This window comes from Prionailurus viverrinus, chromosome B1 (genome assembly GCF_022837055.1).
Source record: "Prionailurus viverrinus isolate Anna chromosome B1, UM_Priviv_1.0, whole genome shotgun sequence".
Taxonomy (NCBI): Eukaryota; Metazoa; Chordata; class Mammalia; order Carnivora; family Felidae; genus Prionailurus; species Prionailurus viverrinus.
Window position 1 is genome coordinate 189,963,200 of NC_062564.1, and position 24,847 is coordinate 189,988,046.

At 39.8% G+C, this 24,847-nt stretch overlaps 1 protein-coding gene across 2 annotated transcripts in view; it reads left to right on the forward strand.

The window, feature by feature from the left end:
* KCNIP4 (potassium voltage-gated channel interacting protein 4) overlaps positions 1-24,847 on the forward strand; it is a 226,810-nt gene that overhangs the window by 97,167 nt on the left and 104,796 nt on the right. Inside the window, exon 2 of one of the 2 annotated variants that reach the window (XM_047856305.1) lies at positions 20,289-20,413. In XM_047856305.1, the coding sequence (XP_047712261.1) occupies positions 20,289-20,413 (125 nt within the window). Of the gene's footprint in view, positions 1-20,288; positions 20,414-24,847 lie in introns of those variants that run through there. The other variant, XM_047856306.1, reaches the window with a different exon arrangement.

A 24,847-nucleotide genomic window follows, 5' to 3' on the forward strand; every position in this document is an offset into this window, starting at 1 on the left:
CCACCCTCTCCCCACTAGCCACCTGTCACAAGAAAGCTTCAACATGTGGAAGTAGATTATTTGGAAAGGAGATCACATTAATTGCATTGCTATATCAAAAGGGTGGTATTCATGGATCCCTATCCATCATCGGACCCTAAGCAGTTGGGCACAGACTGAAAAGATGACATGAAAACACAAGGCAGATGGTGAGAGCCAGGTGCCCGGAGTGCCAGAGGACCCCTAGGCCACCAGGATGAAAAGCATGGGCACCAAATGTCTGCATGCCAGACCACAGAGAACCCTATGATGAGGTCTGACAATGCTAGTTCTAGGCTTGAATGAGCTGCACTGTGGCTGAGGGAATGAATATTCGCCATCAGATCCCATGCATCTTCAAAGCTAAGGGGCTGAAAGGTAGTTAACAAAGGGCCAATACTCGTTCAAAATTCCTTTTTATTTTCCACAAAGGCAGGTAAGAAAGCGTCTTCATTCCTCAGGGCAGGAAAGTGAGATTTGTCAATATTATGCAAATAACAAAAGAAAAAAATTTCCTACAGAAAGGGTCCTAAACTCCTGCTGAGTTATGGAGCACTTGGATCTCTATTTAAAGAACCTGAGAGTTTGGAGCGGGTCTAGGAAGACTTGTAGCATCATCTCACATCTGGTTTCCAGACAGACTCCTCTGTCATCATCGGGGAGCCACACTGCTTCTTCAAGGAGACACCCATTTGGTGGTTGCCAACTTTGAAGAGCATTCTTCCTCACGCTGTGCCCAAATCAGCCTCCTTTTTAACTTCCAACCATATTGGTTCCAGTCCAATGCTTGAGAGTAATCTGTAGCACCTGCTCCTTCCTCCACAGGATGACCTTCCTCCTCTCCCCCCTTCTCCTTCAGAACTGGGAGGGTGAGTGGTTGATTCACAAAAGTCACTCCTGTTCATGGCAGTAGATTTATAAAGTATAAAAAAAGATAAGAAATCACACACATACACACACACACACACACAACACATTCCTAATCCTAGTATTCCCCTCTGCCTTGAAGTAACTGCAAATAATAAATAATATCTTTTTCCATTGATGTGTGTGCATTAATGATATCATCTATACCAAATTTTATCCTTCTCTTACATTGCATACTTCCAAAATACTAACCTTGTTATTAAAACTATATTGTCATTCTTAATGGCAGCACATTATTACATTGAAAAGTGACTATATACTATCTTTGACCACATTCCCTGGCTTCTGAATATTTAGATTTTTTTTTCCCTTTTCCCTTTTTATCCCATAACATAAATAGCACTGAGATAAACATCTCTGTGTATACATCCGTTTATGTCTTTTAGATTATTTTTCTCCTGGATTTTGGAATTATTGGAGAAAAGCATTAAATTATGTGAATGCGAGCTTCCTCATGTATATTAGTAAATTGTTTTTTGCATTAGCCTTTTATTTTTTTATTTTTTTTAATTTTTTTTTTAACATTTATTGATTTTTGAGACAGAGAGAGACAGAGCATGAACAGGGGAGGGTCAGAGAGAGGGAGACACAGAATCTGAAACAGGCTCCAGGATCTGAGCTGTCAGCACAGAGCCCGATGTGGGGCTCGAACCCACGGACCATGAGATCATGACCTGAGCTGAAGTCGGCCGCTTAACCGACTGAGCCACCCAGGCGCCCCTGCATTAGCCTTTTAAATATTTGGACACATTATGCATATTATTTGTTGAGGGGTTTTTTTGTTACATGGATATAATATCATCAATATTTGGAAACTATAGTAATTTTTTAAATGCAGACTTGAAATATTTGTTCTGCTGTTTGCCCTTCAAATGAAAGCATTAAAAGAAGTAGCACATGACACAGAGTTTCTACATGAAACATTATTATAGACATTATTAAATTTTTGAAAATCAAACATATTACTCATCTTTAACAAAAGGCAAAAATAATAAGCCCCAACCTTTTTGTGTGAAAGCACACATCTTGACTTTGATGCTTGTCAGGCAGATATCAAATTCTAAGTGCCTTGGAAAGAGGTTGGGGAACAAACATGCCTCTGAGAAGGAGGTGGCAGATCGAATCAGGACAGGAACTGAGGCTGGGGACACCTGGGCTGTGCATTAAGGATTAGCTTTCAAGTTTTGGCCCTGTGCCCAATTTCAAGCCAAACTGTCCACTGCTCTTTGAGCACCCATCTCTAGATGCAGATAAGAGCCCTAGCCAGCTATTGGTGTCCTGGTCACCTGCACCCAATCCCCCTCCCCGACTTTCTTGTATCATTCATTGGAAGCTGTCCACTTGCTGAAATTAAAATCAGCTTTCTTTCACCTTATGCTCCCCACCCACCATCTTACTAGCCACTAAAGTCTGGCCAATTTTCTCTTTGAAATAGCTTTTAAGTGGACTTCTATTTTGTGCTAGGGCTCTTGCTCAGACCCTCGTTATGCCTTCCAAGAACTACTGAAAGAGGCAGATGGAGGCAGGGTGGGGTTTAATGTCCTTGTGGCATATATTTGAATTCCTGTTGTGCCTTCTACTAACAAAAATGGCTGGAGTTATTTAATTAAATTATTTGGCCCCTTAGTTTCCTTACTTGGTCATTTGTTTCACATTATCATTATTATTATTATTATTTTGAGAGACATGTTTTGCCCACACAATTCTAGGGACAATTGGAGGATTAAGACACATTAATTCACTGCCTTCATGGAGAGTATATGGGGAGAAAGATGATAAACATGAAAACAAAGATAATCTTAGATGGTGATGTGTATTATAAAGTAAACCTGTGGCAAAATGATGGAAACTGAATGTTGGTAGAAGAGCTACTTTGAGTCAAGGAAAGCTTCTTTGATGGGGTTACTTTTGAGACCCCCAAAACAAGAGGAGGCCAGTAGCACAAGGGTCTGGAGAGAAAGTTCCAAGGAAGAGACTACAGCAAGAGCAAAGGCTCTAAGGACGAAAGGAGCATAACTCATTTGTGGTACAAGAAAGACCATTGTGATCATCAGAGAAATGGGTTGTTATGGGATGAAACAAGATAATTCATACAAAGTAGTTAGTACATGAAACATCACTAGTATGAATATACAACAAGTATTAACTCAGTGGACAGTCCCAATCGCCTTCTGAGGCAGATGTACTGTTTTACTCTGATGCACTATTTTCCTCTAATGGCTGAGAAAACTGAGGCACAGAGAAGTTAGATAATTTTTCCAATCAACAGAGTTGGGATTCTGACTCCAGAGCCTGCTGTCTTCATCACTTTATCAAGCTGAGATTCACCAGCTACCCCTGATACTGATTGTGGAAGCCTCTTTAGGTGTGTAATTATAGCTCGGTTTCCTATTTTGAATTACAAATCTTCAAATAGGAAGGAATGGTGGGAAAGCATTAGGTCTGGCCCTCTACACCCAGAAATGTAGGTCATACATCCCCATCTCACAATTGAGACCCCTGTGTCCTGAAAGGGTTTTAATGACTTGTGAAGAATCTATAACTAAGAAGTTGGAATAAACGCACACCCCAAGTCCTCTTAGTCCCATGATACAGATGCACTTATTGAATGGCTGCAAGATATAGGACTGTCATAGCAATAGAAGAACTCTTCCGGAAAAAATTCAAGGAGAGAGTGAAGGGGAATTTCTGTCTAAGCAAAAGTTCGTCTTATTTTACATGTTTTAAGTATTTATTATAACAATAGCAACAGCAACAATAGCCTATTACAAGGAGTATAGCCTATTTTATATATGAGAAAACTGAGATCTATATAAAAGAAAGAATTTTCTCAAAATAACAGAGCTATTAAAGAAATCTAAGAGGAGAGACTTGACTCAGGTCCAGTACTTTCCAACACTGAAATTCTGTGATTTAGAATCAGAGTCCAGGCAGGAAACATAAGGCACACTTTAATAGGGCCATCAAAGGGAATTTAATGAAAGGATTATTTGCAAAGTTACGGGCAGGAATTGACCCAACGAGGCTGGTGAAACACCCAAGTCTAGTAGGAGTGAAGTCATCATTTCTGTACTGATTGTTACCAGAGAGGAAGAAAGCCATAGCTACAGCTATAACAAGCAGAGAGGGTTTCACAATAGGGATTCTGGCCCTTGGAAGAAGAAAGCAGACACTATAGCCCAATCTCCACCAAGGAGGGATCCCAGAGGGATTCCTCCTCTCTGATCTCCTGTTTGTGCTTCCCTTTGGCCAGAGGGTGAGAAGTTGACATAATATCCATAGAGGCCAGTCTCCCAGACCTAGGAGAGCATGCAGAAGGATAGAGAGTGGCTCCAGAGGCCAGAGATTTTCCAGACTCTATGTATCTTGGAAGCCATGGATTGGTGATCTACAGGACCAGTATCAATTCTCAGTCACGCTGCTCTTCTCAGAAGTTTTGTTCCCAATTCCATGATAGGCTGACAGCTGGCTGATAAAATCTGCTGGTATTCAGTAGACAATTTTAGGTTTAAGGACTTCAACTAGCTATTTCATGAACAGCTTAGTATCAAGAAATCCCTAGCTCCTATACTCTGGGTGAGCACACTTTTTTTCTTAAAAAAAAAAAAAATGCTGTCAAGTCTTTGACTATATCTCTGTATCTCCTTATCAGATAACTCTGGGTAATTTTGTCTCTCTATGCCCCAGTTTTGTTTTTGTAAAGTAATCATTTTCCCTATTTATTCAAAGGACATTATGGTGACCAAAAGATTACTTACTAGACAATAATCAGGAACCAATGCAAAGATAAAATATTAAGCACTTGATTTTATGTATTTATATTTATATACATGTTTTTATTTAAGTTCATTTCATAATATCTTCCCGGTAAATCTGGGCACCCCCATTCAATCAAAATGACTGATTCACTAAATGAAAGCTTTATTCCAGTGGCTTTTGTTGTTGGTTTGAACACAGGAGAGTGGATGCAACAAAATAATTTTGGGGCTAGACTACTCATAACCCAGAAGCCATAATCAGCATATTACCTTGTATAATTGCAAAACATAATTTCCTAACTTTTACTTCAGATTTTGGTATCAAAGACAGCACAACATTTCAGTGTGTTTTGTTTTGCTTGGTGGCATATTGATGATCATGGAAAGTTTTAGATGTCTCTCTTGGCAGAAAAAGCATCAACACTTGGCTGTTGGAGAATTTGTTTTCAAAAAGTGACTTAAACTGCTAACATGCTGCCAATTAAAAATACAACAGTAACCTCCAGGAATTTTTTTTTTTAATGTGTAACTTCCTCACGATTAATTAACCTCATGTTAATTCTTTAGTGACTTTAAGTAAAAACTCTGACTGGACATATAGTCGGGAAAATTTTTGGAGGAACAAAAGTATAACTCATGAAGTTTTGTAAACTTAAGTTGCAAGGAGAAAGCAAGGTCCTTTAATTTTGTTTTATGTATGAGCCTTAAAAATGTTATGTTCAAATACTCAGATGTTATTTTTATTTATTTAACAAGCATCTAGTACTTACTATGGGGTTGGTACAGTTCTAAGCGCTTTGCACTGTTTAACTCATTGTAACTTAAAATAGTCCTGTAAGACAGACTCCCTTTATTAGTCCCATTTTACAGAGTAGGAAAATGAAGGCTGAGAATCACATTATCAGTAAGTGGTGTGGGGGTGGGGGAAAAGGTTGACCCAGAAGTTGAGCTCCAGAGTCTGTACTTTACCAGTTCTCTAGTTATGTTCAATGTTTTGATTGGCTTTAGAGGTTTTTTTTTTTTTCCACTTATCTGCTCCAACATAAGTTAAGCCTTGTGCACCCCAGATTGTCCAGAGAAATGGTGGTAGCCCCTTGAATGAGTTCTTTCCGCTCTCTGGACCTTAGTCTCACCATCTACAAAGGAGAAGCACAGACTGTGCCTCAAGTCTCCTTCCAGGTCTAGCATTGCAGGAGCCAATGAGATGGCACCTTTTATTCCTGGCTGTGACAAATGGTGGATGCTTCAAAGGTAACATAAAATTTCCTCCTTTCATGGCATTTCACCACCAATGAGAAGCAGGAAGTGGGAAAACTTAGAAACTCCACGTAACCCAGATTTCATACCAGTTGGCACTCATTTACTTGCTGTAAACTATGTGTTTTACTAATCTGAACATTTGTCCCTTTTTTCTTTATATTTTTAATATTTACTTATTTTTGAGAGGGAGAGAGAGACAGAGTGTGAGTGGGGGAGGTGTGGAGAGAGAGAGAGAGAGAGAGAGAGAGAGAATCTGAAGTAGGCTCCAGGCTCTGAGCTGTCAGCACACAGACCAACATGGGGCTCGAACCCATGAGCTGTGAGATCATGACTTGAACCGAGCAGAAGTTGGACACTTAACCGATGGAGCCACCCAGGAACCCCTGCCCCTGTATTTTTTATGGTCTTTAATAGTTTCTAAAATTCTGTATCCTGATTATATCATTTCATCTTCATAAAACTCCTTGGAGAATGACAGATCACAAGGTTATACTCTCCATGTTGCAAACTAAAAAATGGAGAGATAAAGTGGCTTATCCAAAGTCACATAAGGTATTTAGTAACAAATAGAAAGATGAGCATTCTTTTTCCTGGTCAATCATATATTTACCAAGAATCTTCATTTACCATGAATGACTCTTCATATAAGAAAGAGACAGGAGTCCCAGGACAGCTGGTTTACTGGATTTCCTGTCAACATGGCATACATTTATGGAGCACTATTTGAAAAGCAATACTTCCAGGAACAGGAGAAACTAGTATTACACTTATGTTAACTAACCAGAATTTAAATAAACACTTTAAGCAAGCAAACAGAATCAGACTTGTGAATTTGGAGAACTGATGGTTGCCAGAGTGAAAGGGGAGAGGATGGGCAAAATAGCTTAAGGGGGGTGGGAGACACAGGCTTCCACTTATGAAATTATGGAATAAATAAGTCACAGGAATAAAAGGCACAGCATAGGGAATATAGTCAATGGTGTTTTAATAGCGATGTATGGTGACAGATGGTAGCTACACTTGTGGGGAGCAGAGCATCATGTATAAACTTGTCAAATCACTGTGTTGTACACCTGAAACTAATGTGACACAATGTGTCTACTATACTCAAAGAAAAATTACTAAAATTAGTAGTGGAAGGGAGAGGATAGAGGTGGGACACATGGTGGAGATACAGATGGACACACTGGGAAATAGTTGGTACCACTGAGGTAAGACAGGAAAGGGGCAAAGTGATTCTACCAAAAGGATAATTGGGGGCATTAAGCAAGATGAGGAACAGAGAAGGTCACAAAAATGGGTTAAGATGATGATTTTATTTTCTACAAATTGGCTTAAAGTGTCTGAAGAACAAAAACCATTCTTGAAACAAGCTTTATTTTTAACTGGTGTATCTTTTCTTTCCAGGTTACTTATATGATTAAGTCTGTTGCTTCCCACTGGATTTTTCTACTATTTTCTTACTGTTAATGTGGGCCAAAGGGGTAGAGTTATAACTATTTATAAGAAGTTACATAGAAGCTTAGACAACCAAAAGCCTTCTCTATTTTTTCTTTTATTAATAATTTTAGGATTGGTCACTCATGCACTTTCTAATAGGAGTTATAAATACCTATTTTCCATTAGCGTTGACCTAAGAAGTAACATTTGGGCTGAACATGAATACAGTCAATGCCAGTTTCTGCCTGTTTCGTTTAAAAAGTGAAATGGGAGCCTAACACTTCAGACTCAATTTTACACTCCACCAGGTCTATAAAATACAAAGCATTGCTATGTTGGCTGCTTAGATTGCAGGTTAAAGTTTAACTTTCTTACTTTCGAATTGCCTTCTGCCAGTGGATATAGAGCAGCAAGTGTGATAGGCAGAAGTACTTTACACGAGCATTGGTCCGTCTTCACTTCCATGCTTCCAGAAAAAAAAAAAGAACAATAAGACAAGTTCTGGGGCTAAGTAGGCAGAGGAACTTATTCACCTTTCAGCAAAGAGTTTGAGCCTTTGGGTAGAAAAAACAATTCCATGGTACATTGTAGTGTTCTCTAAATCTGCTCGACGGTAGACCTTCTCCAGTGAGTGTTCCTGGAAGTAATAAAATCACATTTAATTTATCTCAGTGACAGTGAAAAATTAATGAACACTTTAGGTGAACAGATGTTAGAAGGATGAGTGGCAAAATCATCATCATAATAACAGAAAGCATGCATGTAGACTCCTATGATGCACCTTATGCTATGCAAATCCTTTGTATGTATTATTATATTTAATCTTTAGTTATTTTTCATTCAGTAGAAGATAGAATTATTTTGTTGTTGTTGTTGGCATTTACTCCCTTAGTGATATCACTGAGTTTTAGGGTCTTGTGTATGATTTATATGGTGATGACTCTGACATTTACATCTTTAGCCCTGACCATGATTCTCAACTCCGGACCCATATAATCCATCCGGTCAGCTGACAACTCCACTTGGATGTCCAATTAGTGACTCTTCCATTACAAGGAAGGTCTATATGAGCAAGGATTTTGTTGTTGTTGGTGGTGGTGGTGGTGGTCATTCTAGTGTCCATAGTGCCTTGAACAGTGCACCTGGCTCATAATAGGCACTCAATAAATAATTAAATGAATGAAAGAACGGACAAATTGTCTCTGATATCCAGAACTATGCTAGACATTAGTGGTAACAACATAACCGGGATAGATCTCTTGTCTCCAGATGGTCACATCACAGAAGAAATGACAGATATCCAAGCAGGTCAATGATCTGAAGCACTCAGAGCTGAAAATAGACAACCATGCATGCTGCATGGGAGTCTGAGAATGCCTTTGCTCTCGAAAGCCTCATCCACGTTGAGATGATCCTTAAAGAGAATAGAGGGAGAAGAGGAGAAAGAAAGGCAGATCCATGTAGAAAGAAATGGTGCAAGCTAGAGGATTAAAGTTGACAATGCAGGCTTCATTCAGAGAATAGCAAAGTGTCCAAGAGATGATGTCATAAGGTGTGTGGGGAAAAATGACAGGCAGTAAAGAGAAATTATTGTTTCAAATTCCATTCCAAAAACTGGTCCTTATTCCTTTGTTAAGACCAAACTGAAAGGGTATAAAAAGTCTATTTTATTTATTTTTTAAAAATTTTTTAAATGTTTATTTATTTTTGAGGGAGACAGAGTGTAAGCAGGGGAGGGGCAGAGAGAGAGGGAGGCACAGCATCCGAAGCAGGCTCCCGGCTCTGAGCTGTCAGCACAGAGCCCGATGCAGGGCTCAAACTCCTGAGCCGAAGTCAGATGCCTGACCGACTGAGCCAACAAGGCACCCCTAAAAGGTCTATTTTAAATGCTTTCTACACATTATTTCATTTCAATCTCTTGACAGCCCTTTGCAGTAAGTCCTATTATTGTCCTCCTTTATGGATGAAGAAACTGAGGCATAGAGAGGCTAAGGCACTTTGCCCAAGGTTACAGAGCTAACAAAAGTCAGCAAAGGGATTCAAACTCAAGAAGTATATGGGGCGCCTGGGTGGCGCAGTCGGTTAAGCGTCCGACTTCAGCCAGGTCACGATCTCGCGGTCTGTGAGTTCGAGCCCCGCGTCGGGCTCTGGGCTGATGGCTCAGAGCCTGGAACCTGCTTCTGATTCTGTGTCTCCCTCTCTCTCTGCCCCTCCCCCGTTCATGCTCTGTCTCTCTCTGTCCCAAAAAATAAATAAATGTTGAAAAAAAAAAATTAAAAAAAAAAAAAAAAAAAAAAAAAAAAAAAAAAGAAGTATAATAACAGACTCCTCACTCCTGAAGATTCTAGAACAATGCTTCACTAGTAAGTGTGCAATAATTATTAATAATCATAATTGCTTCCCTTTATTGATCACTGTATGTAATTCAAACAGTCTCTCAAAACAACTTCATGAAATTTATATGAATATTATTCCCAGTTTATATATTTTAAAATTGAGGTTTGGGGAGGTCAAACACATCATCCAGGATCAGAATTGATGAATAGACTCAGGAGAGAGAAATTGGAGCAACTGAATAATTTGCTAGAACGAGTGCTCCCAGGCACCTTTCTTTTTATTGTAAGGGTGGCAACAGATGTTTCTGTCATTAACACTCGTAGTTCTACAAACAAGAACAATACTATGATTGTTTACTATGTGCAAGTCACATGTACAAGCTCATTTAACGCCCAAGGTCCCCCTACACTATACTATCAGGTTAGATTTTATGCTCACCTTTATACTATTGAATGTATGGCAGATGTAAGGCACAGAGAGTCTTGCTAACTTATCCTAGTCACACATAAATGCCCAGATGACAGGTGGACTAAGCAATTGGCCTTTCTCTAAACCAAGAACTAGCTTAAACCTAGAAGGAACATAGTATAACCTAGATCACTGCTCAGTTTTCCTAATGCTCTGTTTTAAATAGGACCATGACAGATAAATGCTTTGTGGCAAAGAGTTACTGGCATCCCTGATATTAGCCCCAAAACATCCCCCTGATACGCCGCAAGATATGCAGCAATTTATTATTACTAACCTTACCCAAACTCTTTTTAACTCCCTAGGTAATAGACTCCAGCTGTTTATTCTTTACTTACTAAAGCAACACAAACCCAGTAACATCTTATGAATTGAACATTATATTTTACGTAAATAAAATTTCTATCTGCCTAGTTCATACCTGATAATGAGTGTTAACTAGACTTATTGTGGTGATCATTTTGCAAAATATGCAAATGTTGAGTCATTATGTTCTATAGCTAAAACTAGTATAATGTTATATATCAATTATACCTAAATAAACAAATGAATACCAAAAATTTCCATATGTTTATTCTTCTACAATGGGTTTTAAATTAATGTTTTAAAAATGTATCACCTGTATATTACCTTCTGAAAAGAAGTAAAGAGAATAAAGCCTTTTCCTAATGACCAAGATCAAAATTTGGTCATTGACTGATTTCCTGTTATTATTACTTACTATAGTATGTGCCTTTCCAACTTTATGTTTCCTCCTCTGTTCTCAGGCAATCAGCTGTCACTTCTAGACTTTAGAGTCATTAAACTTGGGTTTAAGTCCTCACTTATAGCTTCCAACTTCTATGTCCTTTGTAAGTTGCAACATTTCTTCCAACACTGATTTCCCTCATCCGTAAAAGCAGAGTGACAATATTTGTGCATAGGGTAACCGTGAGGTTTAGCTATAATAATAAAACTGAAAATAATTTTGTTTACTACAAAGTACCAGCTGTCAAATGTTAGGTATTATTGTGACTCTGGGCTTCTTTTAGTTTGCACTCCCCATTCCTATCCCCAGCTGCTTCCAATGTGGAGTTAGAAGCGTATTCAAATTGTGGCTATAATAAGCATGGGGACATCCTTAATGAGATAGGACTTGTGACAGGCATGTGGCAAATTGCTGTATGAGGAGTCAAGGAGAGCAGGATCTAGGCCCAGATCTGCTGCCAATGTGCCCAAAGGCCTTTGACATACAACCAGTAGTGCTAACACTCTATATTTTAATATAAATTTACAAAGTCAAGGGGCCGGATTCAAAAGCTGTTCAAAGCGAGGGTGGCTAGGTGGCTCAGTTGAGTGGCAGACTCTTGATTTTGGCTCAGGTCATATCTTGCCTCAGGTCATGATCTCACGGTTCCTGAGATCCTGCACTGTCAGTGTGGAACCTGCTTGGGATTTTCTCCCTCTCTCTCTCTGCCCCTCCCAGCTCATTCTCTCTCTGTCTCTCTCTCTGTCTCTCTCTCTCTCTCAAAATAAATAAACAGTAAAAAAAAAAAAAAAAGAACTTCAATTCTAAGGTAACTCTATTTTCTGCCTAGAGCCCCTTTGCTACTAATTTTCTGATTCTAGGTTGGGTGTGTGATTTCCAGATAAGTGAAGGATCATTCTCCTTCCTTTTCTTTGGCAGGCGGAACAACACAATAGTTACTTATGTGAATCCTTGCACCGGACTATCCAGAGTTCATGCTCTGGCCATGTAACCTTGGGCAAGTTACTTCGTCTCTCTGTGCCAGTGTCTTCATCTGTAGAACAGAATTTAGTGTCCATAGTGTGCTGATGGGGATTTTAGGAGTTAATATAAGTAAAGTGCTTACACAGAGCAAACGCTATAAAAAATGCTGTGCTATTGTTATTTGATTTTAGAGACAAACTAGAGAAAGTCTGTCAAACTTGAAGAGAAAATTTTTCTTTAGGCCATTTTTAATTTGGTGAGCTATCATGGGCTTTATCTCTCTCCATGTTTCACTGTTTTTTAAATTTTCTCTTTGATCGTATTTCCTCTCAGCTGTTGACTTTCCTGGCTAGAATATCAATCTGTTGGGTCTATCTTTATGTGTAAGTTCAATCACATCCCTTGTTTCCTTCTTCCCAAACCCCAGCATTTCTACTGTAGATTTTCTCTCTGTGTATAATGACTTGCAATATAATTTTTACATTGCTCATTTACCAAAGAGCAAGTAAGACTCACCATCTAGGAAATCAGATCTCCTATCATAAGGAGTCACGCATGGCTTGCTGCAGTAATAATATGGTTAACACTAATAACAAGCGTTCCAATTAGGTGATTCTATTTTAAAATCTAAGCTTGTGTGAAGAGTTATTATTTATGTTTCTAAATAAGGTAGAGAAAATCCATTCATAAGTTCTGTGAAAAATATCTCCAGCCATTTAACTCTGAGTAGTTATATTTTATAAGTGCTTGAATTCGGTCATGAAATTGGAGAGTGATTCAAGCTCTCCTGGAACGGAGATTTCAGTGTCATTGCCCACAACCACCTCTAACAGAAGACATTCAAAATAATTGGCCATTTTGGAAATACTTTTCATTTCCTATCTGATATATATTTATGTAAATGTTGAATAGTATAAAGTACTAATTATAAAGGCTTTCTTGGTCCCAACATCTTTTCAGGGCCAGAACTGAATAAACACATGTCTGACTAACAAAAATTGGGGGGATTCTAGTTGTTCAGGGTGGTCTGGGATGTGCTAGGCCTCCCACAGTGTTTTGGGTGGATTGATTGCTTTCTACTCCTGGTCTGTGCTCCATTAGCTTGGAGTTAATTGCTCATGTACTCTGCATGTGCAACTGAAAATAGCTCTGGGTGGGTGGATAGGTGTGTGGTCATGAACACAGCAAGAGTCGAGAGGGCTCCCAGATCTTCCTTTTTTTGAGATAAAGCATTTAATGTTGGCAAGGTTTAAACAGTTGCTTACAGCACTTGTCCCAGGTTTGAACTCCCCATCCGGAGAAGGCAAATGATTGAACGGAAAATAGGAAGACAGGTTTGTGTCAGATCTCACCTCCCCCACTTATCAGCTCTGCAGACTTCAGCAAATTCCTTAATCCTGAAAACCAGTTTCCTCAACTGAGTACAACACCGGCCCCTCTGATACTGTGAAGGTTGGAGTTAAGGAACGGAGCGCTGGTGTATATGGCATCCTATCAATGCCTGTTCAAAGTTTCAAAATAGGAAGAAAGAGAGGAAAGAAATTCCATTGGTGCCATGTGCAATAGCTTTTGAAATCTTCACATGGACAGCTTTATCTCTGTCCTGCTGGGTCAGATGTGAACATTAACGAAACAATAGCTAACATCTTCTCCTTATTCTAGCAGGTCTCACAAATAGTTTCCAACATGTAATAGTCAAGAATCTTCAAGCACTATTTAGCATAAATCTAAAACCTGGAGTAAAAATCACCCCCACCTCCAATAACTGCCACCGAACCAAGCTTCTGTAAATCATTTGTAACATTATCATTAGGAGGTGATCACCCTCATCATGATTTTATTGCCACACTGATTAAGTCACAATTAAACCAATTTAATAAAGGGTAAACATTGGGAATAAAGACTCAAAGGTTACTTTTATACATGAGATAAAGCAATATAAGTCAAGCCAGCTGAATCTTTGGCTAGCCAAATCAATTTCAGCTCAAATAGAATTAAAATAATTTTTTTTAATGTTTATTTATTTTTGAGCAAGAGACAGAGTGGGAGTCAGGGAGGGGCAGAGAGAGAGAGAGGGAGACAGAATACGAAGCAGGCTCCAGGCTCTGAGCTGTCAGCACAGAGCCCCACAAGGGGTCAGAACCCATGAACCGTGAGATCGTGACCTGAGCCTAAGTCAGATGCTTAACCGACTGAGCCACCCAGGAGCCCCTCAAATAGAATTTAAAAGTCATGGTATTTATGATTCATTTTATAATAAAAAATGGATACATTATGTAAAGAAGGGTCATGTTGTATTAAGAAATGGACCTCCTATAGATACATCTACTATGTTTGGGAGGCTTATTCATTGATTTCCCTTTTTTTTTTTTTTTTTTCTAATTGAGCATCTTTAGTGTGCCTAACTAGATACTGTCAGACTCATGTAGCCAGTGGTCTGGCAGGACCTAGGTAGAAGGAGGCAGTAGCCTCCCAGTGTCCGTGCTATGATGAAGCAAGTCTCCTCTCTATGTGCCCAGCCTGGGTTCTAAACCAACTTTCCGAATGGAGTGACATTGTTCATAAAATGGTTTTATATCAGCATTACAGCCTTTGTTTCCAAAAACCTGTTTTAGGGAGGCAGACCTCACACTCATATTTGTTTGTAAAGCAAGATGTTCTGTAGTTATGTTCTGGAGGGTATGGTTTGATCTCGGGTAGAGTCAGGTTTGCATAAGTGTAGGTCGGGCAGTAATCTTCTACTGTACTGTAAGAGAAGTTGTGAGAAGGAGGAGAAAGTCGCCTATTTTTAAAACTCATTCTGTAAATTCCAATTTCCAGCCCACCTGAGTCACGACCTGAAGGGACTATTTACTCAGATGTAGGACAACCTTGGCCCTGAGAGAGTTAAATCTAGGAAACAAATAACAAAAAGAGACAGCTGGGAAGCTCAAGGATGTCTGGGTTTGGGAATTAGTTGTCTGATTAAAATTAAATCTGTTAGAAGATTCATGAATTAAAATGCTGTTTGTATTCAGCTTGTCTCGGGATGCAAAAGCAGCACAGAATTAGCAACTCAGCAAGATGCCTGCCTACTTAAATCTTGGCAGAGGCCTGAACATGATTCAGGTGGCCAGGGTCCCACCTGGTTCTGGTTTTAATCTCGGACAAACCACCCAGCCTTCTTGAACCTCCATTTCTGGGCAGCCAAATGTGTCAAAGCAAACAGACTTTTCGGTGTTTTTCCACCTCTGAGACAGCATCCCTTCCACACCTATTCTCTTTGTTTCTAAATCAGTACAGTTTCAACAGCCACCATGGTGATCTCTCGAAGGCGCTCAGACAGGTTTCCCCTGAGGTATGGGGGGTTCACTGGCAGCCTGAAACATTTTTCTGCTAGGATTTTAGACCAAAATATATAACTGTTGCCATCTTTAAAACCAGGGATCAAATCCCAGCTCTGTCCCTTACTAGCTATGTGACCCTGAGTAAGTTACTTAAGCTCTGTAAGTCCCAGTTTATTCCTTGTAAAATAAAGGCAAGAATAGGTCTCCCACAGCATTTTCATCAGTATTTAAATGAGATGATACACAGTCAGAGCAAAAGCTCTCTGTAGAGTCATGATTTTTATTAACAATCTCAGCAGAATGCTTAAAAAATTGGACTTTAAGGTGCTAAAGACACCTGTGTGCCTCATGACTAACCAGTGATTTGACCTTGAACAAGTTAGACCTTCCAAACCATAGTTTTCTCATCTATAAAACGGGGATGCAGATCCCTCTTTTGAAGGGTGTTGCAAAGATTAGATGATATCATTGGCTTCCCGACTGTCTCGTGCTCACTGAGCAAACTTTGTGGGTAACAAGACCCGCTTTTATTAGTGTTGTGGATCATTTGAATATATGTGGGTGTATCCGTTTCCTAGGACTACCATAACAGAACGCCACTGACTGGAGGGCTTGAACAGCAAACTTATGTTCTCACAGTGCTGGAGGCTGCAAGTCCAAAATCAAGATGCCTGCAGAGTTGGTTTCTCCTGACACCTCTCCCACTGGCTTGCAGATGGCTGCTTCCTTGCTGTGCTCACACACGGCCTTTCCTGTGTGTGTGTGTATTCCTGGTGTCTCTCTCTCTTCTTATAAAGACACCAGTTACATTGGATCAGGGTCCCTATGACCCCATTTAATGTTAACACTGCCTTAAAAGCTATATCTCTAGGGGCACCTGGGTGGCTCAGTTGGCTGAGTGTCCGACTTTGGCTCAGGTCATGATCTCTCACCATTCGTGAGTTCAAGGCCCACGTCAGACTTTGCCCTGATGTTGGGGAGCCTGCTTCAGATTCTGTCTCCCTATCTCTCTGTCCCTCTGCTAGCTCACACCCACTCTCTATCTCAAACTTAAATAAACATTAAATAAAAACCTTTTAAAAGCTGTATCTGTACACACAGCCATATTGGAGGTTAAGCCTTCAACATACAAATTTTAAGGGGACACAATTCAACCCACAATGGGTCCAGAAGTCAGAATGCTGGGATTAAGGAGAAAGCAGGAGGTTGGAAATGGGCCCAGTGGATCTAGACCACTTTTCTGAGACATTTGACAGTGCAGAAAGGAGAGGAGAAAAAAAAAAAGGTTATTTTTATCATTGTTACTTCTGTGTTGAGAGAGAATATGACAAAGTAGAAAGAACATTTGACATCATGGATTTGGGTGTAAGCCCTGTGTCTATATTTCTCCTATGTGAGTGACATCTGGTCACTCATTTTTTCACCTCTATAAGACTGAGTATCATATGTGTAAAAAAAAAATGGACAATTACGGGGTGCCTAGGTTAAGTGACCAACTTCAGCTCAGGTCATGATCTCATGGCTCATGGGTTCGAGTCCCGCATCGGGCTCTGTGCTGAACGCTTGCTTAGAGCCTGGAGCCTGTTTTGGATTCTATGTCTCCTTCTCTCTCTGCCCCTCCCCTGCTTGTGCTCTGTCTCACTCCATCTCTCAAAAATAAATAAATGTATAAAAAAATGTTTTTAATGGACAATTATATTTGAGGTTATTTTGAGGACTTGAATTATATCAATGGAGCACCTAGCCCATCTCCTAGCACATAACAAAGGCTCAATTAAATGTTAAGCACTGTATTAAAATCCTCCCAAATGCATGGTCTTAAAGTGAACTCTGGAGAGCATGGCATGATTCTGCACAGGAGGGTGAGGAGGCTGGAAGGTTCCACAGGTTTCACAGTCTTGTGCAGAATCATGCTGTGCTCTCCAGTTTGCCTGCAGGAATCAGCCATGAGGGAGTGAGGCGGTGTTGCTTTTTTAACTTATGCTGGTGATTGCTGATGATTTCAGGTATGTTTTTAGAGCCTGTCAGCCTTCTAGATATAGAAACAGCCCTTTGGCAGGTAAGAGTCATTAAGAAGTAAGGCACCAGTCAGCTGGGAGAACAAGAGTCCGCAGGCAGTTGCTTCAAGTGTGGTGCTTTGAATACTGCGTGTGATGCCCATCCTATCACACACTTAATTCAATTACACTGACCCTCCGGCTCTGGGTTTTTTGTCTCAGTCTCAGCATCAGCAAGTCTGTGACAGCTGGAGGGAAACACTGTGTTGGTGATGCGGTTCAGATTGCTGTGTGGTTACAGAGGCCAAGGAGTGAATGCACTGTTTTGTTTCTTTCCAGTGGAAGGGTCAGTGGGTCAAGGTTATGCTATGATTAAACGACTACTCTGAAAATATGATTAAAAATGCCCCTGCTTTTGCCTATACTGTGTTTCTCAGAACAATGCGTGGTGGACACAGTAATTCCAAAGAAGGCATTTAAGGTCTACCAATGGTCCACAAACCTCAGTTTGAGAAATGATTTTCTAGAGGGCAGCTAAGGTTCAAGAGGTTCCAGGGGAATAGAAACTTCAGTAGTAACATCATTTGCTTACTGATTCATTGATTCACCATACAATTCTTGAGTGACTATGGGGCATCCGACTGTTGGGTCCAGAGGATATACAGATCTGTAAGGCTTTGCCCCTGTCTTCAAGGGACTCGCAATGCATAAGACAGGCATGAACAGGTCATAATGTCATGTTTTCAATGCTGCATGAGAAATACGTATGGTGTGAGAAGTCTGCCTAGGGAGCTACCAGTTCTGCATGGTGCAGCAATCTGGAAAGGCTTGAGAGGAGGGAGTAGTATTTGAATTAGATCAGTATACACACACACACACACACACACACACACATGCACACACACACAATATAATTATATAAATTATATTGTAAATGACACAAAGGAAGTTTACGTGAGAATATTTTTCAAGAAAGCAGAGTCTATTATCTATTTACATTATGTCTGCTCCACAGCCTTTATTCCTGCATTACAATATTTATTTATTTACTTACTTACTTGTTTATCCTGCAACTACAGTAACAACAACACCGTCTAATTCATTGGATCAACAGAAATCTTAGGGAGCACCTCCTCGCTAAGCTCAGGACTTCTTGAGTAGAATCAACCCATTCCACTCAAATGTTCCAGTGAATGAAGGAGAAAATTGAAGGAGCCCCACTTGGGCTTTTTTGATTTTCCCCATAAAGCCCAATCTGAGGTCAATTTGTTAATGCCTAGCTGCCATTTCCCCACTACTTTCAGACCTTTGCACATCCTTCAGGTGCATATCTCGCTTACTTTCTCATCGATTTTATGCTTGTCAGCTCAAGTTTATTCTTGGGCTTCCCATCTTTTCATGTCCCATTTATTATTCTTATCCATCCGTCACTATTCTGCAGCTTTTCCATCTCACTGCTCCAAAATAATCTATTATAATATGAAAAGTACAAAGCACATGTCTGATTTTATCCCCTCTTCCTCATTTTGACAAACACATCCATTCAGCACATGTCTGATTTTATCCCCTCTTCCTCATTTTGACAAACACATCCATTCCAAGTATTTGTTTGATCACAATTATTGGTCTTTTGCAAACTTGAGGGAAGTCATTAGGACATCCCAACATTAGAGTTCTGCTGAAACTAACTTTTCCCTGCTGTGTGATAGCTCTGCCCCAACACTGCACTTAGTGAGACAGGACAGGAAGTAGGTACAGGTGTTGGCGAGAGGCAGCATTAAGTATCAAAATGGTGGGACTTTTAACAACAATGACATTTCCAACTGACACATGAGACCTGGAATTGGAGCACTAGTGGCCTGGGTGCAGAGCTAATGAAAAGGAGCTCTTCTCCTGAACCTCACTTGTCTGAGTTAGGAATCCATAGCTAAGAGGAAGGAATATAATGGAGGCTAGCAAGTCATGGTGTCAGAGCTGGTCCTGGATACTTCTGTCCCTGGTGAGTTATTTAGCTAAGGTGTCGATTGGACTATGGCAGGAAGAATTTCTTAGGCCTCCATTGGGCCCCACTGCAAAGAAGGTAAAATTAATCAAGGATGGTATACTTTAAGACCTGAGCACCCAGATCCTAACATATTCCATCACCTCCCATCTCGTGTTCTACATAACTCTAGGGCAAATATGTAGAGGTTACCAGATGTGACTTGTGGGGAAAAGGAAAATGGAAAAATACCCTTTGGGGTCAATTGGGTTAAACAAAGTTAACCAGAATTGTTTATTGCAGGTCCTATGGCAAATTAATTTCCACTGTTTTGGTCTCAAACTACGTTAATATTTACAGCATTTCCAAAATTTATATGGACACAAAATTGTTTTTACATCAAAGAGCATCTTTGAAAAATTATAGTGTAAATATAACTCACAAAGCAAAGTTCAATATTTTAGAGTTTATTTCTAGCTATAGACCCCCCTGGCTGCAGAATACAGTCTAGCCAGCAGTTCCCCCCCAGTCCAGTCCATCCAGCATCCATGAAGACTGGTTTTATGCCAGTCAAATCGGGGGCTGGTTACTTTATTCACTTCAGCACCCGACCTGACTATTTGTATCCCCAAGCCAAATATTTGATTTCAGTGGAATCCTCAGAGAGTATTGCAGAGTCCCACCTCATAGTTGTGCGACACATAGGGTGGAACTAATTGTCATTGAACTGAAATTCCATTTTATAACCAGTATTTGTTATATGCACAAATTTCTGGTTTTAAGGTTATTCGTGACTTTGTGCACTTTTCAAACTGTAGTATAAAAATGCTAGTCTCGTAGTACCTAATGATTAGAGTTTGTGGGGAAGAAAGATTATGTGGTATTGTCTTAGCTTCATTCTGTAAGTTATGGGAAATGTAAAGACTACTATTAGCCATATGAGAATCCTTCCTCTGGAAAAATCACAGACGTCCAGTAAATGTTTCATTGCTTTCCTGTGTTGTTGTGTATACGTATTGGTGAGCCATGACTGTTCTTCAGACTCTTTTTGGTTCTTCTCCACAGACAGCGTGGAAGATGAACTGGAGATGGCCACCGTCCGGCATCGGCCTGAGGCTCTGGAGCTTCTGGAAGCCCAGAGCAAATTTACCAAGAAGGAGCTCCAGATTCTTTACAGAGGATTTAAGAATGTAAGGACTTTCTTTTTGACTTTATTTTCACACTATTCTCAGCAAATGTATGCTTCTGTGAGAGCCCCATCATATGCACATTTCGAACAGATCTTTCCTAGATATGAATATTGTCAATATCCATTTGGACTTTGAGTCATTTTGGCACAAGAATGCTCTACAATGTGGGTGGACATTCTTAATTCAATTCGAAGTTGTTGTTTTTTTCTTTTTTGGCTATAATTACATCATTCCAATAAGCTTCAAATATTTCTACATTACTGAACTATAGTCTCATGTTTGACTTGAATCTTGACTATAGATTAAGGCCCATCAAACAACACCATTCCTAGCATTGGAGAAGAGTCACTATAAGTTTCTAAAAGACCATGCTACCAATGACTCTAGACCACAGGTGTCTGTAGGTCATCCCTGCATCTGGTTTTTTGTGATCCAGGTACACCCATGATTCTCCTTTCTGAGTGAATCATCTTCAAAAGCGGTGATAGTCCATACATACCAGAGGGTGAGGGTGAGATACAATGAATGGTCTGGACAATTGATCAGGGACATACTCTCATTGAATACTTCGTATGTTGAGTTCAGTATTAACCTAGATACTGTAGGTTATTCAAAAGTCAGAAAAGATATTCTTCTGTTCTCAAGCTCATGGTCTATAGGGAGAGAAGTCTTATCATGAATTTATGAATTTATTTATGAAAGCATTTCATCCTTAAAAGTATCAAATTGTTGTATATCAAATGGCATACATAGGCCGACATGTATTATGTACTTACACATATATAAACCATAGAGCTACAGGTACCCTTTGAGATCCAAATTAAATTACATTGATGCTTCCTCAAGTCTTCCCCCTAACAGCACCGTTACATGGCCTGTGGACTCTATAGTGTCCAAAGAGTTCTGCTAATTCCATCCTCTTCCAATCTGACTACCTCAGTTGCTACCTCTGTCTATCCTCATGCAGACCAGATGAGAAACTCCACCTCTTCTATGGTATCTACACAAAAATTTCCCCAGGGAATTGGTAACACTGGTCGACTTTTCAGAATATTTTTATAGGGTGCCATCATGCATACTGCACACATACTTCCAGCATCTCGCTGACTCCACGGGGTCTCTGTCCACCCCATTTCTGCTCCTCACTACTTTCCTTGCCTGGGCATTCTAAATCTCTGTCTCCCCATTACTAATCTGAAGCCTGGTTCTCTGCTAACACCCAGGCTTTTGTGGGGGTAGGTTGAGTGGGAAGGGGGGGAGATGTCATGGAGGTAGGCACTTGCTCCACACAGACGGGACTCTCACTAAAAGAATCTTGATGTGCAGTCTCTCAAGATGACACATGTAAATCAACATGCATAAAGAGAAAGTGACTTTGAAAATGAGGCTAGACAATTATTAGTCACATCTATGCTGCACAGTTTGCAGAGAGAGCAAACACAAAAAGCAGCTGCGAAAACTACTGGCCACAGCAATCAGATACAGAATGGTTGTCAAATAAAGGAAAACTTAATCCAACCCCTCAGAATCCCTGCTACGTTATCACTCCACTGCTGTGACTGTAGGTCTCTCCATTTGGGGTCAGGCTGCCTTTCATCCCGTTTGTTGCAAATTGAAATCATGATTACTGCCATCGTTAACCTCCAGAGGCAGCATCTCTGCGGGTTGGTCTTCTCCAAGTGGCACTTCACAGAAATTGTCCAGGCTCTGACATCTGCAGTCTTTTATTTTTGTTTTTTATTTTATTTTTATTGCTCTCTTTTATTTTTGATTTTGCTTACTTATCCTCTTTTCTTCCTCTTCTCCTCTCCTCCTTTTCCAAACACCTTTTCTTTCCCCATTTCCCACCCTTCTGATCTTTGCTCTATTTCTTTTTCCTGTGTTCACTCCTTCCTACCTCCTTTGTCTCTTCTCCTTATTTCACTTTATTTCCTTTATTTCACTTCTCTCCTTTCCTTCCTCTTTTCCTATTTTTCTCTTCTCTCTTCATCAAGTTATCTGGTCCCCCCCCCCCATTTTGCCCCATGAGAAATTTCCATTGGACCTGAATGTGCCCAAAGCATATTCACATACTCCTTTACAACAAAGGACTCCAAGATTTGCTCAGAAAATATTAATTGATGTCTCTGATAAATAAAACACAGTTGTTCTTTACATTTTGGTTATTTTCCCTTAGTCAAATGTACAACTCTAATAAATATACCCTGTAATATATCAAGAGAGGCATGAAAGCAGAGAAGTGGCTCTCATGTTTTACAGGATGGCAGCAATCTGAACCAGCTTAGCATCAGAGAAAGCAAACCGACTACTCTTGGTTTCCTGAACACCAATTATCTTAAGCGCATAAAATCAAAAAATAATTTCCATGGAACAAATTGGGTTATTTATTTTTATTTATTTTTAATTTTTTTTAAGTTTATTTATTTTTTGAGAGACAGAGAGAGACAGAGCATGAGCAGGGGAGGGGCAGAGAGAGAGGGAGTCACAGAATCCAAAGCAGGCTCCAGGCTCTGAGCTGGCAGCACAGAGCCTGATATGGGGCTCAAACTTGTGAACCGCGAGATCATGCACTGAGCCGAAGTCACATGCTTAACCAACTGAGCCACCCAGGCACCCCCCAACATAGACTGTTACTAAAAATTGGGAATGGGAGGAAAGAAAAATAGTAAGAGAACATTTCTCAGCCTGTCACTCTGTCTTACCCACTCAATCACCCCTGCATTTTTAGTTCTCTTACCACCTGCTGAACTGAGTCTCAAATCTAAGCAGCTGGTAGAAATGGAGAATGTAGTACAGTGTTTTTCAGCCTTTTGAGTGCCTTGCAATCAAATAAAGGTTTTCTAAAACACAGATTGCTGAGCCCCAGCCTCAAAGATTCTGATTTAGTAGGTCTGAGATTGGGTTGAAGAATTTGTATTTCCCATATTTCCCAGGTGATGCTAATGCTGCTGGTTTGGGGACCACACTTTAAGAAGCACTGTGAAGCTATCATAAGCTTTGGGGATACTCAGACTCAGGTCCATATCTAACTTGTTTAGGCAGCTCCCTCTGAATCGGTGGCCTGTGTCCCTTATCTCTACAAATTGGGATAACAATATGTGCATTGCCTGAGGTTTCTTTCATTTTGGCTTTTTTTAAAATTTTCTGTTTTTGAGAAATTCAGATAATAAAAATGAAGTTCAATAAAAAATAAGTATTATAATATGTCTTCAAATAGTCAACCTCAGTTTTGTGTTCCATCAAAGTGGGGCAGTCATGGTTGGCCTACATACTCCCCCACAGTGTTTTGGGTTTTGAGCTACATAACTATGTGTTAGAAAGGATGCTGAAAGATACAAGGTATTCTCTCCATTCAGCATCTTCAAACTTAACTGAAAGTTGAAATCATGCCAGGACCTTTAAAAATTACAAATACTTTGGTACCATGCTTGGTGATTCTGATATAATTGCTCTGGGAAGAAGCTTGAGCATCAGGATTTATAAAGCTCTCCAGGTAATTATAATGTGCAGCCAAGATTCAGAAACAAGGAACTAGAAGATCCTCGTCATGAGGTGCTTCTGTGATGTGACCTAATTGTGATGAGTCCTATAATGCCAAATAACAATGGTTAGACTAGCTACATTGGAACCTTATGATGTCCTTGGTGGGTTTCCACCCCTTGATGGGATGTATGTGTAGGTAGGTAACAGGTCTTGCCTCTGATTATTCTGACTCAGTTAAATCTGAGGTAATACCCAGTAATTTTTTTCTAAACTTCTTAATTAAAAAAAAATCCCATTTAATATATAACTAACATAAAGCCACATTTGATAACCACTGACCCAGCAGATCATATGAGTATCTAGATACATGATTCATAAACTTGATTTGCTGTTCTCTTTCAAAAGCAAGCATAACTTCAGTTCAGTTTTAGGTGATCATGAATGGTCTTTTGGGGCATTAAGTTTTAATATAGCTATGCCTCTTTGACATTTACTTTCATTAATTAATAACTTACAGCATATTCTTCCCATTGTTCAAGGCACGGGGTGAGAATTACAAGAAGTTAGACCTAATGCTTTGGACACCTGGGTCTTTCCTGTCCCACATCATTTCCTGCTTCTTTTTCTTTTACTACTTTGAACTATAATAGATCAATGTATCCATTAGATTCAAATATATCTTTAAGGTATCACTTTAATTCTTGTTAATGTCTTTTTTCCCTAAAAATGCTAATTTCCTTTCTACCCAAAGATGAAGGATGTTTGTATTAGTTTTTTATTGTATGTAACAAATTACCACATATTTACTGACTTAAAAAACATGCATTCGTCATCTCACAGTTTTGAGGGTAAGGAGTCCAGAAGCAACTTAATTGGATTCTATGTTTAGAGTCTCACAAGCTGCAGTCAAGGTGTTGATTAGGCAACACTTCTTTCTAGATCCTCGATCCT